Source organism: Gracilinanus agilis, chromosome 6 (assembly GCF_016433145.1).
Source record: "Gracilinanus agilis isolate LMUSP501 chromosome 6, AgileGrace, whole genome shotgun sequence".
Lineage (NCBI taxonomy): Eukaryota > Metazoa > Chordata > Mammalia > Didelphimorphia > Didelphidae > Gracilinanus > Gracilinanus agilis.
Window position 1 is genome coordinate 176,869,564 of NC_058135.1, and position 18,424 is coordinate 176,887,987.

At 34.9% G+C, this 18,424-nt stretch overlaps 2 protein-coding genes across 3 annotated transcripts in view; one reads left to right on the forward strand and one right to left on the reverse strand.

Annotated features, from left to right (window-relative positions):
• Positions 1–7,837, forward strand: part of LOC123252422 (WD repeat-containing protein 19-like) — a 200,917-nt gene extending 193,080 nt beyond the window's left edge. Inside the window, exons 35-36 of the mRNA XM_044681745.1 lie at positions 1,826–1,902; positions 7,723–7,837. Of these exons, the coding sequence (XP_044537680.1) occupies positions 1,826–1,902; positions 7,723–7,837 (192 nt within the window). The remainder of the gene's footprint in view (positions 1–1,825; positions 1,903–7,722) is intronic.
• A 7,613-nt stretch (positions 7,838–15,450) lies between these two features.
• The window catches only part of KLHL5 (kelch like family member 5), a 99,344-nt gene continuing 96,370 nt past the window's right edge, over positions 15,451–18,424 (reverse strand). For both annotated transcript variants that reach the window (XM_044682375.1, XM_044682374.1), the window contains one exon: positions 15,451–15,507. In XM_044682375.1, coding sequence (XP_044538310.1) covers positions 15,451–15,507 — 57 coding nt within the window. The remainder of the gene's footprint in view (positions 15,508–18,424) is intronic.

Here is an 18,424-nt window from a genome sequence, read left to right on the forward strand (position 1 = left end):
AGGCCCCCAAAGATATGCAGTAATTACTTAATCAGCAGCTGCATCTGTAATAAATTGCCACTACCATTACCACTACATTTTATTAAAATTAAAATTAATCAAGTTCCCTCTCCTCCCCATGGTGATACACTTAATTTGGAAAAACATTTAATGTGTCAACATTTTAGTGCAATAAAAGAAATTTAAAATCTTTTAAAAGCTTATTGTAGCAATATCTAATCAATATAAGCATTTATTTATTTCATTTTTGGATGGTAGGAACAATATTAGATACAAACAATATGATTGTTTTCTTTACAAAGCTTTTACATACTTAAAGAACTTTGAATATACAAGTTTTCACTTTGGTATAGTTCAATTTGTTAGATAAGTTATTTGACCCCAAATCTACCCTTACATATTTTCCAACCATTGCTTCTAGTTTATATAGGTGGAGAAAAGCAGAATAAATCTAATCTTGAATAGTATAAATCTATTTCACTTTATACAACACATGTATTCTTGTTATTCCTAACTAAAAGAGGTTGTATGTAAGTAAAATAAGGTCAAGTTGTATTTTATTTCTTTACTTTTACAAAGCGATATTTACTTAGATATAATGAGAATGGGAGTACAAATATTTACCACTAATACCTCGGAGGTACATTCTTTCCTATATTATATGGTCTATGAGGAGAGTGGGATCAAATTTAACAGTTTCTATATAGTATCAATTCCACCAAGTTTATATCCAATGAGGCATACTGGCCGGATGAGTCCATGTCTCATTTACCTCTGAGTTGGATACTGAAAATTGATTCTTGCTCTCCATTGCCTTTAGCTAGCCTTGATCGCTGAGAAGCCTGGGTTAGATTCTACTTTTTGACCTTCTGGTGGCTCACTCTATTGACCTTTTGAAGCAAAACTTGCAAAATTATAGCCATTACCAATATCCTTCTAAAATAAAAAAGAAACACTGAAGAAGAGACCAGAGAACCCATAGTTATGGGCCATATGTAAACCTCAAATGGAGAAGACCCGAGGTCTCTCCCCTCTAGTATTCTTTCTTCTGTCACCAGAAAGCAGTTAGGCAGGAATGAGTCAGAGCAAAAGAGCATTCCTTATGGAGTGACACCTTTTTATGGGGTACAGTTTAGAATTCTTCCCTGTCACTCCATTGAAAGTGACAAGAACCAAAATGAGAATTTTCATGGAAGAAGATTTCAACTTTAGTATAAAGACTTCCTTAAAATTAGAGCTATTCAGTAGTAGAATGGCTTCTCATGTGAACTGTGAACTCCCTATTATTTTTGGAAATTTTCAACTAGGGACTATACAGAAGGAATTTCATCACTGGGAAGGAAGTTGAACCCCTAAAGTTAGTTTTTATCTCTATTTTTAGGATTTTATACAATAGCCTTGATCTTTAAATGAATCAGCTGGGTAATCTTTTGGTTAAAAAAACCCAAGTTATTCATTAGTCTTATCTTTTTTTGTTAACCTGTATTTTAATTTATCAAGTTAGATATTGTTTGTTAAAGAGATCAGAAACTAAAATACAACAGATAATTTTACTTATCATAAAAAATGACCTAATTTATTTTAAAGCATTTTAATCCCTGAGATTTTGTATTATTTAGCTGTTAGATAAGCCTAGTGTTCAATTTTAAAAGGGGGAATTTGACAATATTTTACAATTACAATCTTTCTTTTAAGACTTGAGGGATGTGAAGTCATGAAACTTGAAGAAACAATGTTGTCTGACTGAAGGTCATGGCAAGGAATTTTGTATATAACGTGATATGAAAAAATTATTCAATCATTATTCAAATAATTGTATTTATAGGGTCGACATATGATAAAGGATGATTGGACTGTGTGCCCTTACTGTGACTTTCCTGCTTTATTTTCAGAGATGAGAATGTAAGTTTAAATTTATTTTAATTATAACACTTTAAAATCTCCCAAGTATTATATTTTCTCATCTGTGCCCTCTTTCTATTTATCTTATCTAACTCTGCTTTTGTATGGTTTTTTCAGAATGATTCATGACTTGACATCTTAATTAGTCTTATACTTTGCAATTTCTACATATTACCATACTTTTTGAGCTTTTTTTATCCAAAGGAATTTTTTTTTAAAATTTTAAACCCTTAACTTCTGTGTATTGACTTATAGGTGGAAGAGTGGTAAGGGTAGGCAATGGGGGTCAAGTGACTTGCCCAGGGTCACACAGCTGGGAAGTGTCTGAGGCGGAATTTGAACCTAGGACCTCCCGTCTCTAGGCCTGGCTCTCAATCCACTGAGCTATCCAGCTGCCCCCCAAAGGAATTTTTTTTCACACAAAATTTCAATTTCTGTTGGTTCTTCTTAAGGTGAATCATTAATATCCTAATAGCAAGCACATGAAAGAAATCCCTTCCTCATTTTTCTTGAGGGACTTTTTATTCAATTTTTTTATATTTTAAAAATATGAAAAATGCTTTGAAATCCTATCTTTAATGTATAAGCTCAAGGTCTTAAAACTTTTCTTTAATCTGGATGCATTGGAGAAGGTGGGCAATTATGCAACCAGCCAATAAAGAATAACTGAACTATTTGTATGATACTATGTGGAGGCAGCTCAGTGACTCAGTGGATAGAGCTTTGGGCCTAATCAAGAAGACCTGAGTTCAAATGCAGCCTCAGACACCTAATAGCTATATGATTGGATAAGTTGCTTAACCTGTTACCTTAATCCACTGGAGAAACCATCCCCCTTGCCCCCATTATCCACAGATAGCTGTGTTCCACGGAGTTACAAAGTGTCAGAGATGTCTGAATGATTGAACAATAACAAATACTATGATTTATAAGACACAATGCTAGACGTGGTTTGGATACAAAGGACATAGTTCTTGCCCTTTAGGAGCTTTTATGTTTTTCTTTTTGACCTAATAACATTGAAGAAAAGATGAGTTTAGCAGCAAAGAGAAAATCCTTTTTGATACAGATTGAGTTACTATAGTAACAGGTATATATGTCCTTTTCTGCTGAGTGTATCAGCCTCAAGGGAATGGGTTGCTAAGGCAACTAATGTATATTTTCTCCACTTATTGCAAGAAGCATAAAGGCCAGGTGATGGGTGAGGCAATAATTTTGGCAATATTTCTCATCAGAATTTTTAAGGGGATGGATTAGCATAGAAACTAGAAACTAATGAAACCGAGTTCTTTGTAATATAACGGTAATATAATAATATTACAGTTGACCAGACTTATTGTCCCACATATATAAAAACAATAAGTGTTGTTTTCCATGTATATGGGACATGTCATTGTGGTAGGCACTATGGACATTTAGTGAGTATGGAAAAAAATCTCAGTTATTAACTTAAAAATCTAATCAGGAAACTGGATAAAAAGATTATGCTTTCTGAAACATAGATTTAAATGCAAATATATACATTAATGAAACTCATCTCCTTGATATAGAGGTTCCCTACAATAATACAACTTGTCACTCATCTATACCTTCTCATGTTGTACTTTTTTCTTTTCTGGGAGCCATTTTTAAAGAGCTTTAGACCTCATATGGATTCCAATTTGTCACACAGGCTCTGTTTGTGCATCTTTTTCCCCCTACTTCTTTTATTTTTTTAATTTAAATTTTTAAATTTAGAATATTTTTACATGGTTACATGTTTCATGTTCTTTCCCTCCCCTCCTCCTTCCCTCCTCCCAGAGAGGTCGAGCAATTCCACTGGGTTTTACATGTATTATTATTCAAAACATTTCCATATTAATAATATTTGCAATGGAGTGATCATTTAAAGTCAACATCCCCAATCATATCCCCATTGAACCATTTGATCAATCATATGTTTTTCTTTTGGGTTTCTACTTCCACAGTTCTTTCTCTGTATGTGGATAGTGTTCCTTCTCATAAGTTCTTCTGGATTGTCCTGAATTATTGCATTGCTGCTAGTAGAGAAGTCCATTATGTTTGATTGTGCCACAGTGTTTTAGTTTCTTTGTACATTATCCTAGTTCTACTCCTTTCATTCTGCATCAATTCTTGGTCTTTCTAGTTCACATGGAATTCCTCCATTTCATTATTCCTTTCAGCATAATAGTATTCCATCACCAACAGATACCACAATTTGTTCAGCCATTCCCCAATCGAGGACATTCCCCTCATTTTCCAGAATTTTGCTACCTGTTTGTGCATCTTTTGTCCCTTGCTCTTATGAGTTGACTGGCTCAGCTATTTTCCAGACATCTAACTCTTTATACTATTCCTGCACAGTCGGCATATGCTGTTAGTAAATTATAGCTGATTTAAACCTACCATGGTCCTCTCCATTACTCTTTGAGTAATCATCAACTTTCATTTTTTAGAGATTGTAGTATTCCATTACTTGCAGCCATTTAGCATCACTGGAAAAGTACTGTTATTAAAAATGTCTTTTATTTCAGGTTGAGTCTTGGGGATCATTAAAAAATTTTTTAAAATTAAAAAGTTTCCTCTTCTTCCTATTCTATTGTAATCCAGTTTTCCCATCTGTGTTTTCTCTCCAAAATATATGTATCTATGAGCAAGCTCTGTGGTTTAATGTCATAATCTAGACAATGAACCATCTTTATTCATGTGTTTTTTCCTTTGAGGAGAATTAGGACAAACTCTTCAGTGATTATGGGTCTCATTTAGGGAACTCTCTATTCTTCCAGTGCTTGATGTAGTCAGCATTATCTGATTCACAAACAGGAGGTATGAGAAGATCTTCAAGTTGAATTTTTCCTATGAGAGTGTCAAAGACTTTTGTGGGCATCTTTCTGTTTAATGCCTTAATTTATATAAATAATTTTATAATGTAGTTAAACTAGTTATTTTCTGTTTATTAAAAATAATATTTTTGTGATGTTATCTGATGCCCATCAAGTACATTGGTTCCAAACTCTCTTCTCAAAAGAAAATATTAATAATCTATAGAGAAGAATCTTGGTCTCTCATTCCTTACTACTCAGCTAAATTTTCCAATTTTTTTTTGTTTTTGCCAAGTTCTCTATGCCCCCTTTTCAATGAAGTCACTGAATATTAAGGCATATATTGATTTAATTAGGAGATTCATAAGAAAGAGCTCTCTTCCATAGTTTTTCATGCATAAGCTCTAATTATCTTCATGATGCCAATCTTACTGTAGTTACTACAATGTGAGATGACCGCTATCCCATGAAATGATGCATCTTGTTGCCTTATGACATATAATTAAACTAACTTTACCCACTCATCTTTTCAATGAGGGGAAATTGCTGTTCACCTACTAATTTCATTTATAGTACAAATACTAAAATTTTATTCACTTCCAGCAGAAATATATCCACTGGTTAAGCATACCAACAACTAAGTTAGGGATTGTAGATATACTTAAAAACTCTGCATTTGGTACATTCTATGCCCTTGGGCATCATTGTCACCCTTGGCATATAAACAAAAGGAGTTTGCAAAGAACTGGGGACCACTTTGGATTTTTTTGTTGCATGGATTGCCATAGCCAAAGAATTAATCATCTACTTGGAGCCTTTCCAACATTGTAGAACCTGCCAAAGCTTGAGGCAGGGTAATTTTTTTTTTTAAGCCCTTACCTTCCGTCTTGGAGTCAATACTGTGTATTGGCTCCAAGGCAGAAGAGTGGGAAGGGTAGGCAATGGGGGTCAAGTGACTTGCCCAGGGTCACACAGCTGGGAAGTGGCTGAGGTCAGATTTGAACCTAGGACCTCCTGTCTCTAGGCCTGGCTCTCAATCCACTGAGCTACCCAGCTGCCCACAGGGCAGGGTAATTTTTGCCTTTTTCTATATTCCAAAGACTTAGCATAGCTCCTGGCATGTAGTACATGCTTGATAAATGCTTATTGACTGTTGACTGACTTTTGTTGGCATATCCTTGGAGAACTTAGTGTCATAACTGCAATATGATAAGGCCTCAAAAGGGTTCATGTGTTGGTGGTGGGGGTAGTTCCCACGTTGTGGGAAATCCCACTGTGTTAAAATTATAGATCTGGACATAGTGAGAGAGTGAGGGAAAGAAGTGAGGGGAAGCGGATTCTACATCTTAGGCAAGAAGCAGTAAATTATATACCTTTAACAAGTTAAAAGGTTACTGACTCCATCCTTGATTATTTTTGTCAATGGAGATGGCCCAGTGAATCTTTATGTTATCTACTTACTGTGATCATATAATGGTTATGTGCCTAATACACTGTAGGTAAATATTTACTGAACTGGATCAAAGTAATATTTGGTGATAACTTGCCTTAATTAAAAAAAGAGAAAACCCTATCTCTTATTAACAAACTCTTCTGAGAATAAAGTTCTGTTTAACAAAATCTGCTTTGGAGAAACAAATGTGAGCAAGTTCTGGTCCTCTTAGTTCTGGGTTGGTAATGGTAATGGCAGCAGAGGCAATGGTGCTGATTTAGAGACAGCCTTTTCATAAGTATGCCTAGGAATAGGAAGAGCCATATGGGCCCAGTAATCTCTGAGTGATATGCCACCTGGGCCATGGTATATATTAGAGGACAGTCCCCAGAGATGAAGTAGCACTAGGTTAGCCAAGACTGTTGCTTTCTTACTTTAAAGAGGAGAGAAGGGATACATAAGTGACAGTTTCATACAAGAGAAGGGAATCCATGTCCTGAAATGTATTCTGTTACTCTTAGAATATTTCTAATTCTAGCTGTAAAACTTCTAACCACAAAGTGAATTATTGGAATATATTCTCTTTATTAGTAGTTATACTTACTCTGAAATTTAAGAATAATTCCTTTGATTACTTTCTGATTGAGGGATATTTGGTAGCAAATCATCACCCAAACCTTTGTTGGTGGAATTTGCCAGCATGAAGAAATATTTGGGCTAATAGTAGGAGTTTGGGAATACGGCAAAGCCTTTTTTTTTTTAAAGAAAGCAAAAATTCTAACTTTCTGATATCTTTAAAGAAAAAAAAGGAAACTTATACTATACTATCTACTTCTATCTTTTCATTTTTTAGATTGAAAACATAAGGAAAAATTTTAAATGAAGTTATCAAAAATGATATAGCATAATACCTGTCTCTTAGCTGTACATATTGTATTCGGCAGCTTGAGAACAATACTCTAAAGCTATGTTGGTAAACCTATGGCACATGTGCCAGAGCATGCTGGAGAAGGCTACTCCCTTCCCCCTCTCCACATGTGCCTAGGGACATTTCTCACATGACATGCCCCTCTGCCCAGCAGTCCAATGGGAGCACTTCCTCCCTTGCCTGTCTGGAATAAGGTGGGGGAGCTCACATGTGGCATGAGGGTGCAGTTTGGGCACTTGGTCTCTAAAAGATTCACCATCACTGCTCTTGGGGGCTAGAAATTCTTATTGACAAATGAAGACTGAGTATGGAAAGAATGGAGAAGTTAGGATGACCCTAGTAGCAGCTTTTCTTGAGGTACTTTACAACTGGAGTGGGAATAAGAAGAAAGATAGGCAAAAGGAATACCAATCCTTTTACTTTTCCCAATTAGAAAGAGTACTTCAAATGGATCCCCAGGGTGTGTGAAGTGAGTTTTACACCAAATTAGAAGTGAAGGCTTAAAGGTCTAATGTTAAGTATAGGACATTCTCTTAGGAATGGCACTCAGCAGTGAATTGTAATTAATGCAATGTAATTCCAAGCAAAAGAAGAATTAACATACAATTTGTCTCTAATGCTTTTTAAAAACAAAACAGAATGCTGCATTCAGAAAACACTTGTCCTATGTGTTCAGAAACATTGAACATTGCTAATGTTAAAAAAATAGCTGACTGTACACCTTATCTCAAGCCAGAAGTAGGAGATCCTTAACAGTTTCAGGTAAATGCTATTTATGGCAAATGATGATGAAAAGTAATTTTAAAAGTTGTAAGAATGTATTTTAAAAGCCTACTTATTTAATATGAGCCATATTATTTAGCTATGCAATAGGGTAACAAGTGATTTACCACTGAATGGAAATGAGAGTATGGTAAAATAAATTTTTACTACTAATGAGCTTAATATCTAACAGGAGAGATGGTGTTAACATAATGAAGATTTAGGCTGAAATGTATATTCTTGTACATGTTTGAGATATATGCAGGAGAAAATGGGGAATGTTAAATATTTAATGATCTGAAATATGTATATGTCAATGTATGAGATATGAGTAATAAATTGGATATGAAATTTTAATGTTAAAAGTTGATGGGATGAGATGATTGGAATACATCCATAAAAGGGAAAAGGAATGAGCTGACAGGGTACTATAGTAACACTGTACACATATTTACATACAATGAAACTATGCCATTCCAGCTACCAGTCATTAAACATTAAACACCCACTTTGTGCCAGGTGTTGTGCTAGGTGCTGAGGATACAGAAAAAGAAAAAAGGCAGTGCCTGCCCTCAAGAGCTCACAATTTAACGACGGAGACAACAAACAGATATAGACAAACAAATTATATATAGGACAAAAAAGGAATAATTAAAAGAGGGAAGGCATTAGAATAAGTGGGTCTGGGAAATGTTCCTGGAGAGAAGATAGGATTTTAGCTTGGACTTGAAGAAAGCCAGAGAAGTCAGGAGGCAGAGATGCAGAGGGAGAGTATTCCAAGTGTGGGAGACAGTCAGAGAAAATGTCTTGAGTTAAGGAATGGAGCATCTTATTTGTGGAACAGCCAGGAGGCCATTGGGTTGAAAAGTATATGTTGTGAAGCAAGATTTAAGACAAGAAAGGTAGAAGGGGATTAGATTATCAAAGGCTTTAAATACTAAACAGTTTTTTGTGTTCACGCTTGAGGGCAATAGGAAACCCTGGGAATTTACTGAGTGGGATGTGAGAGAGAGTGGTGGTGATGTGATCAGACCAGGAAAAATCACTATAGTGGCTGAATGAAGGATAACTGGAGTGGGGAGAGACTTGAGGTAGCAGGCAATTGTAGTAATCACTATAGTGGTGGCAGGGGCAGAAGATAAAAGGTGGTGTATTTGGGAGATGTTGCAAAGGTGAAATCAACAAGCCTTGACAATAACTTGGTTATGGAAGGTGAGAGATGATGAGGAATCCAGGTTGGCTCCTCAGTTGTGAGCCTGAGGGACTGGGATGATGGTGTTGCCCTCTACAATGAAAGGGAGGGTAGGAATGGGGGAGCATTGAAGGGAAAGACGAGTTCTGTTTTGGACTTGTTGAGTTTTTTAAAAAGTCTATCAGGCATCTAGTTCAAGATGTCTGAAAGGCAGCTGGAGATGCAAGATTGGAGGTCAGCAGGGAGATTGGGGAATGATAGGTAGATCTGAGAATTGTCATAAAGAGAGTAGTTAAATCCATGGTTGCCGATGAGACCATCAAATGAAGAATATATAGAGGGAGAACTGATAGTTAGAGGGTGTGATCTGGAGGAGCACTGAGCAAAAGAGACAGAGGAGTAGTCAGATAATAGGTAAGAGGAAAGCAAGAAAAGATGATGTCCCAAAAATGTAGAGAGAAGAAATTATCACAGAGGAGAGAGTGATCAAGTACTAAAGGCTGCACAGAGGTCAAGGAGAATGAGGATAGAGAAAAGGTCATCAAAGAGAGATCATTAGTACATTAATAGTGAACATTAAAACTGCTCATTAGAGTAGTTTCAGTGGAATGACAGGGCTGGAAGCCAGATTGTAAGAGGTTAAAAAGAGAAGTGGAGACACCTATTGTGGATGGCCTTTTCAAGGTGTTTAACTACCAAGGATAGAAGAGATATAGCATAGGACGATAGAAGAGATGGAAGGATCAAGTGCAGGTTTTTCAGGACAGAGGAAACATGGGCATGCTTGTAGGAAGTAGGGCTTGAGCTGGGAGTCAGGCAAAAGAAGGAAAAGAAATGAAGGTAGGGATCATGGGGTGGGGGTGGGGTATTCTGTTGGAGGAGACAGGATAGAATAGGACTGCTTGAAGAAGCAGAGGGATAGCCGTGGAAACAAGTACTTCATTTATGAGGCAGGTGAAGGAGTATCAGCTGAAGGTACCTGAGTGATAGGAGAGGAGGAAGAGGGGAGAAGAGAAAGAGTTCATAGTGAATGGCAAATGGTGAATTTTTGTAAAATAAGAGTTGAGGTTCTCAGTTGAGAGAGTAGGGGCAGGAGGAATCATGGGAAGTTTGAGGAGGGATAAAAAGGTTTAGAAGAGCTGCTTTGGAAAGGATAGCAAGTTGATAAGGGAGGTATCCTAGGATTGGCTAGCAGCAGTGAAGGCCCAATTGAGGTTGTGCAACATAAATTGGTAGTGGTCCTATTTGGAATGATTGTGCGATTTTTTCCACTTTCATTCAGCAGCACATCTTGAACCCAGCATGGGTTTTAGCTTCCCTAGATACTAATTTCATAATTCCTGAAGTTTTTATTCCTCCAGTAGAAGCTCTTTAATCTAGTTACTATAATATGCAAATATGGCAAACCACATCCTTGCTAATACTTTGGTTAATATTCTGTTATTATAATTGATATCTTATAAACAGTTTACTAACTGGGTCTAACTTTTTCTAAAAATCGTAGCTGTAGTTATTATATGTGATCACTTGGTTCATGATCAATAATATAAAGGCAATAAAACAATTTTCTTTTCATCACACTGATGATTCATACTGATTTTGTAGTCTGGAAAAGCCTCAGCTTTATTAGTACTGCTGTCTAACCATCCCCTCCTTCATCTTTTACTAGTGAAGTTAACTTTTGAACCCAGGTATGAGACTTTAGATTTATTTTTATCAAATTTCATTGTAATAGATGTTGCTCATTCAAGTAATTTGAGATTAGGAAAGTACCCCAGAGCCATCTATTTATGAAAGGATCTAGCCAGTCAAGAACTTTGTAATACAGTTATCTAGTATAATTTGATACTTATACTTGCCATGTCTTTATCCAAGTTATTTTAAAAATTGTTTCACAGTTTAGGGCCAAACATAGGCCCTTGGATCACTCTACTTGAGCCTTTCAAGTTTGCATTTAATTATTAATGACTTTCTTTGGATCCAATCATTTAACCAGATCTAAAATTCATTCATGTAGCATATTTTGAATTGACAACCTATAATCACAAAGCGGTGTATGGGATTTTGTTGAGGAAATGTATGATCAGAATAGGAGGTGGGCTTGCACATTGGTGAAGGATAACCAATGAACAGTCTCACAAAGTGTAAAAAGGAAAAAAAAGACCTAAACAGTGGCTTCCATTATATTGGGTTCATGGTAAAACATAGAAAAGATTGGCCAAGGACAAGGCTTAAATGAGGAGACATAGAACAGAGGTAGGAAGTGTCATATCTTTGCAATTTAACCCCACTGTTATTCTCCCCTAACGATTAGGAGTAGGTAAAAGTGATGTGGGCCTCTTTCACTCAAATTCTTCAGGCCTGTATAGTCTTTGGGTGGAATAGATGAGTTCTGAGTTTGTAACTCTGAGACTGGTATTCTGCTTAGTTTGGAGCACAAATTAGAAGGGACATTACTAATATTGTTAACAAACTGGAGCATGAGGATGGCGAGAAGAATTGAAACCATATGACATAAGCAAATGGTTAAGAAACTTGAGATATTTAGATAGTAGAATTACAAATTTTGGGGGAACCTTGTAGCTGTCTTTCAAATAGTTGACTGACTGACTGACTGACTGACTGATTCTATGTGGCTCTTGAGGGTAAAATCAGGACCAGTGGGAAGAAATGAGAAGAAAACAGACTTTGGTTCACTATAAGTCATTTGATTATAATAAACATTAAATAACCAGTATATAGTCAAGGCAGCTAGATGGTGCAAATGGACATAGTGCTGGGCTTCCTAGAGTAAGGAAGATCTGAATTCAAGTCCACCCTGATATTTACTAGCTATGTGACACTGGATAGAAATGTAGTAAGTGCAGAGGGCAGCTGGATAGCTCAGTGGATCATATTTAAATAACCCCTTTCATATTTAGTTTAACAAAAAGCATACAATTACTGCATAAAGAATGTACTGTGCTAGCTACTGGGAAAGACAGATGATTCAACTGAGACACAGTATCTTCCCTGAACCAGTGCTTACAGGACACAGATTATTTTCACAATATTTATAATCAATTGGACGTGATAAGCTTTATACCAAGTGGTGGGACTCAGGGTCAGAGTGTTGAGGTCCTTCCAGTATCAAGGCAGGCTTTAGGAAGGCTTCCAAGTTGAGCTTTTAAAGGATATGTAGGACATCAACAGATATGTAGGATGCAGGAAGGTCCCAGGCATAGGATGTGAATAAAACAGCATAGAGGCTAGACAGCATAGGGTAGTTATTTGAGTTAATGACTAAGTCTAGTTTAGCTGGTCCCTGCTGGAGGGGATTATATGAAGGAAAGGGAAAGTAATAGTATTTCAAAGGCCATTTAGTTCACTTAGTGTTCCTAATGTGCTCTCATTTTTATGTGGCAACGACAGCTTACTCAGTGGAAGCTTATTATCCTGAAACAGTTTGAATATTTGTATTTTGAAAAATTCCCTACCTATGCATTTACTACCTACACTGAGACAATCTTGTGAAAGAAATCAAATGTAAAAAACACATCACGTTATCACGATTGAAGTTTATTCTTAAAAGACATCATTTCTATCCTACCTACTCTTCATATCTGTTGAAGTTCTAGCCTGAATTTGTAAATGACCTTAAGCCAAAAGTTCAGATTTATGAGTATCCGCCATAATCTTGATGATACTATTATTACAAGTGGAGATTTTAAAAAGAATTGGAGGCTGTCTTCCAGTGTATAAAATGCTTCAGAGCCACTCAATCTTTCCATATTAAGGAGTAGACTGCCATGATCCAGAGAAATTGACTATGCATGAATAAATTTTTTTCCATGCAGATTAAGGGGAATTTACTGCCTGACATTTTTACTAATACATACATTTTGATAAAGCCACTTAGCCTTGCCCTTTAGAATATGCTATAACAAATAGAAATCTTTTTTTCGTTTCATAGCTAGTGTTAGGTGTTTGTTAGAATATAAAATAATTGTGCTAAATATAGGTTATATATATTTTACAGTATGTCATTGTTTGGAATGGGGGGTGTATTGTGTTTTGATCTATGCTACCATAGCCAAATCCATTCAGTGGTAAATCATATTTCAATAAATTTTCTGTTGTTTTTTCTTTGATAACCCAAGCACTAATAAAGGTATTTTTTATTTTCAGACCATTCAATCCAGCTTACTGACATTAAGGTGACCTCCTTAATTTGATGTGTTTTACTTAAAAGAGAAATTGAAGTTTATTTTTTCAAAGTTAATCTGTTAACTCCTAGGTAACATTTGTATGGCATTTTATGGTTTATTTATAGATGACGAATATTTTTGATGCAATGCTTTGGTACTGTTAATCCAAAACAAGGTTACAAATGATATTTTATCAAAGTTAAACTGCACTTGTACTTAAAATAAAAGATATTTAAATATAAATAAACTAATGTTAAGTGACAAAATTGACCAAGAAAGATGTGAAATATCAAGAATTTTAAGGTTAATTTTAAATAAAAAAAATCCCTTTAAAAATCTCAAGTTTTTTCCAGATTTTTGATACAATAACACAATTTATGAAGAAAAAAATTAAATTTTTCCTTGAGTTTATTAAGTAGTTTGGAATGAGAAAGGGGAGACATTTATATAGTGTTTTAAGGTTTGCAAAACACATTATATATATCATATCTCATTTGACCTTCACACTGGCCCTGTGAGTTAAGTGCTACACGTATAATTATCTCTGGGTTGTGTAGGATCACATAAGCGTATCTGGATTTACAAACCAGCCCATCCTGACTTCATGATTCCTGCTCTAAGATCTGTGAAACTTCTGATTGCAACAGAGCCTACCTTTAAAATAGTGGCTACCACAAATGGATGCCAGGCAGGAAAATGGAGAGATGAGTTAATAATTTGATGACATGAATCTTAAATAAAAACACATTTTTGGCTAGTTCTCAAAACTATGAATTGACATATTTTTTCTAAGCGTTAGTGATAGAATGACTTTTCATTGGCATTCTGTATCAAAGATTTCTGACTTTGTCATTGAATCAGAAGAGCTTTCTTCCAAATCACAAATTCTGACAATTCCTTTAGCAGAGCTGTAGGAAGGTGATATGACTACATTCCAACTTAAAAAAAATCTTCCCTCTGCCCTAATATGTTTTGCTCCTTTTCTTCTTCCCACAGACAAACAAGAAGGCACATTAACCACAAAATTGTATTTATAAAATTGTTTTTAGTTTATACTCAATAATGATCATTACATTAAGAGATGAAACTTTATCACAAACATCACAAAATGTTTCAGCTCTTTTTTTGTTAAACAATAAATAATCCACTGAGAGCATTAACATTCACATATGTACTTTAGTTTACAAATATACAAATACTTTAGATATCAGGCACCTTCAAAACAATTTCCAACCAGGCAGAGGAACCTAATTACAACGAAGCACAATAGTGTGGCAGAACATAAGAAACAAGGCACAAGAAGCAAATACAAATATAAGAAACATATGAAATAACAAAGTAATTTAGTTATAATAATATCAAAAGATAAATCAAAAATCAGTTTTGTAATAAGGGGGGAACCTCCCCCGCCCCCACATTTGGAGTTATTGCCATATGACTGATATTTGTCATGTGTAGGAGTAATATTTCTAGGAAATACAGCTTCCCAAGAAAGCCTGTATAATAAAAATTACTACAAAACCATGATTCAAACTGCATTTTGAAAACACAATATGTAACTCTTAGTTAGGTGTTTGTTAGGGTTAGATTTAATGGAATGGTCTAAACATTCCCCAAAGTCCATATTTATATTTTTTCTGGACTAAATGGAATAAATGAACTTTTAAAAAATAAAGTTCACATCTAATACATATGTAATAAAGCTCTTTTCAAAAATATTAATTATAATATTGTTTAGCATAAGATGCTGCTGAGGCTTTGGTTAAATAAAATTCATGAGCCTCAGATATGATGAAAAAGTGCTCTCTCCAGTCCCCAAGGATGCATATGTTTTATTTAATTGCAAGGCAGAAGCATCTAGAACTCTTTTATAGTTTGTGCATATGCATTGTTAAACAAAATTTAGATAATGGTTTATAAAGTATGGTCAACTATGAATAAGTGAAATTCTTGATCAACATTTGTTTCTGTGTAGAAGGGTTAACATATCCATTTACTTGTATTATTAGTTTACTAAGAAAAAGATGGAATCTTATACTTAATATTTGTTTCCCCTACTCCCTTTTCATCTTGAACTTAACTAACATCAGATACCTTATACCTTATGCCTGACGGAGGACATGCTGCACTTAAAATTTCCTCAAAATGTATCCATTTGTCTTAGAACAATAGTAGTAAACTTAGAAAGGAGTAAGATATCTTCATTTTATAAAATAATTCTGAGATTAAAGTTTTACAGTGACGACACATGCCCCAGCTCTTCCTAAGCACAATGGTGCAACCTAAAACAAAAAGAAACAACATGACAATAAATCTTGAGTAAAAATGTCAACAATATAATGCATTTATTAAAGCCTAATTAACATGTCAGGAACTGCGTTAAGTTCTGGGGAGGCAAAGAAAGGCAAGAAATAGTCCTTGTTCAAGGAGCTTATGTCTAATGGGTCATAATTAGATTTGTGTATCACATAATTATTTCATACCTTTATTTCCTTTTTCAGTAGTTTAGAGTTTATTTACCATATATTTTCTTTATATACAACTGACTGGTGTGGAATTGTGCATATTTTAGCAAGAGGGATATATTGCAGAGATGTATTAGAAAAGGAAGAAATTCCTAAAAGAAATTCTATTTGAAGCTTGTTAAGAATGACAAAGCATTTATTATCCAATACTGGCCAGCAAGTAACAATTGCATATTTAGATATATGGTTGTATAATAACTGAGCATATAAAATATGGGCTGTCAATATCCTAGGATACCATAGCTTTAAGACACATTAATGAACAAGACTTAAAGCAGTATCCAGGCCAGAAGGTATAAACCTATGTCTTTTTGCAGAGTCTACAGATACCATGACATAGTACAAAGAATACTAATTCCAGGTCAAGGCTCTGATATAAGGCTCTCTGTGACCGTGGTTAAGTCACAAACTCTGTGTTTCGATTTTCTCTTATGTAAAATGTGGTATCTGTTGGTGATGGAATACTATTGTGCTAAAAGGAATAATGAACTGGAGGAATTCCATGTGAACTGGAAAGACTTCCAGGAATTGATGCAGAGTGAAAGGAGCAGAGCCAGAAGAACATTGTACACAGAGACAGATACACTGTGGTAAAATCAAATGTAATGGACTTCTCTACTAGCAGCAATGCAATGACCCAAGACAATTCTGAGAGACTTGAGAAAGAACCCTATCCACATCCAGAGAAAGAACTATGGAAATGGAAATGCATTAGAAAAATGTGATTGATCACATAATTTGATAGGAATATGACTGGGGTTTTGATGTTAAAGGATTATGCTACTGCAGATATGAATAACACGGAAATAGGTTTTGAACAATGATAACCCAGTGGAACTGCTTGTTGGATTTGGGAGGGGGGGGGAGAGGAAAGAGCAGGGGGCAATAGGGGATCATGAATCATATATAACCATGGAAAAATCTAAATAAAAAAAAGAGAAAAAAATGAGCAGCAGCCCTCCAGATCTAAACCTAAACACATGATGCTATAATGATATTTCAGTAGACATAAAACAAAATTTTTCAAAGTTGTCTTTTTGAAACAATAGATTTACTTAAAATTACTAAAAATAGGTATTCAATGGGGATGAAATGTCTATTATTAATGAACCACCTAACTTTCTTAGTTTTCCAAATGGAACAATTATCAGAATTTCAAGTCCCAACTCCATATCCCTTCTAGCTCTCAGAACCATACAAAGCACTGTGGGAAGTTGGTAGTAGAAGACACAATGTGGGGGCAACAATAATTTTTTTAAAAGGTTGCTTTGCATAGAGTGAACTAGTCTGGAAGGGGAGAAGGTATTTAAAAAGAAGTCTAACCATATTTCAAAAAAGTCTTTACTTAGGAAATACCTCATTTACTCTTCCTCCCAAGGTATTGGTGAAAAGATTTTATGAGTATACAATACAGCGGCATGCATATAATTATCATTATATACAATCCTTATCTTCTTAAAGAAGATAATATAAAATTATTAATTTTAAAAATTATTATTTATTATTTATTTAGATATTAATTAAAATTAAAGATTTTGTAGCTTAAAAATATAAGCTACAAATAAAATTTATTTTAGTCCTCTGTATACCAGTATGTCTCTGTAGTACATATCACTTATAGTAGAATATGGGGAAAATAACTGATATGCAAATATTTCAATGGAGAGTTTTTAACTCAATCATGTGATTTTGTCATTCCTTGAGCAATCAGAAAAATTTTAAGCTATTTGTGATTGCCATAATTCAAGAGTTGTCCTAAATATCTACAGTCAGTACTCCTATTAGCAAATGTCCAGTTCAACACATAATTGTCTTCACATTTCTGAATTGCAAAGGTTGTCATGGCAACTATCTAGAAAGTTTAATGTGTCTTCTCACGTTTTGTGTGCCATAGCTATGAGGGAATGGAGTGATTTTAAGATTTAAAAAAAATCACTTATTAGAGTTTACACCCTCCATCAAATGGATGAAACAATAATCACATAATCTTGATATTGTAGCCTCTAGCTGCCTCCCTTTCCTTTCATTGCAAAAAAATTATACTCTGGCTACAAATACTCATCACTTACTCATTTTTTAAACTTCCTTCCACTCTACTTATGGCAGCAATGACCAAGTCCAAATCATCAAACCTGGCAGCTTTCTTCTCAGTTGTGGCATGTGGTCCTCAAGTAAATCTAAATCTCTGAAAAGCTCTCTGTTTTTGGTGGCATTTCCCCCTCTATTTCTGATATTCCTTTCTCCTGAAATGGACCTTCTTCCTTTGGAAAGCCTCCTCATATGTAGGTGCATTGTCCCCCATATGCAATCAGCCTAGGCTTGGAATCTGAAGACCTAGGATTCAAATGCTGGCTCTGATACAACTTGATCTTATTTCCTTTCTATAAAATGCAGATAATACTATTTGCACTACTATCTATCACTAGTATCACTAGTACTATCTATCATTAAGTATTTTTCAGGGTACCTCAGCCTATTTTCACAGGATTTTGATCTTTTTTGCTATATGTCTTTACTTTCAAATATTTTTGTTTCATGAAGGCTGGAGATTATGAATATGTGCCATGGCAATATTTATTTAAAATGTTCTTAATTAAAAAAAAAGATCAATGTTATTTGAGTGTAGCAACTAAAATTATCCAAGAAACTGATTTATTAATTGATTAAGACCTCC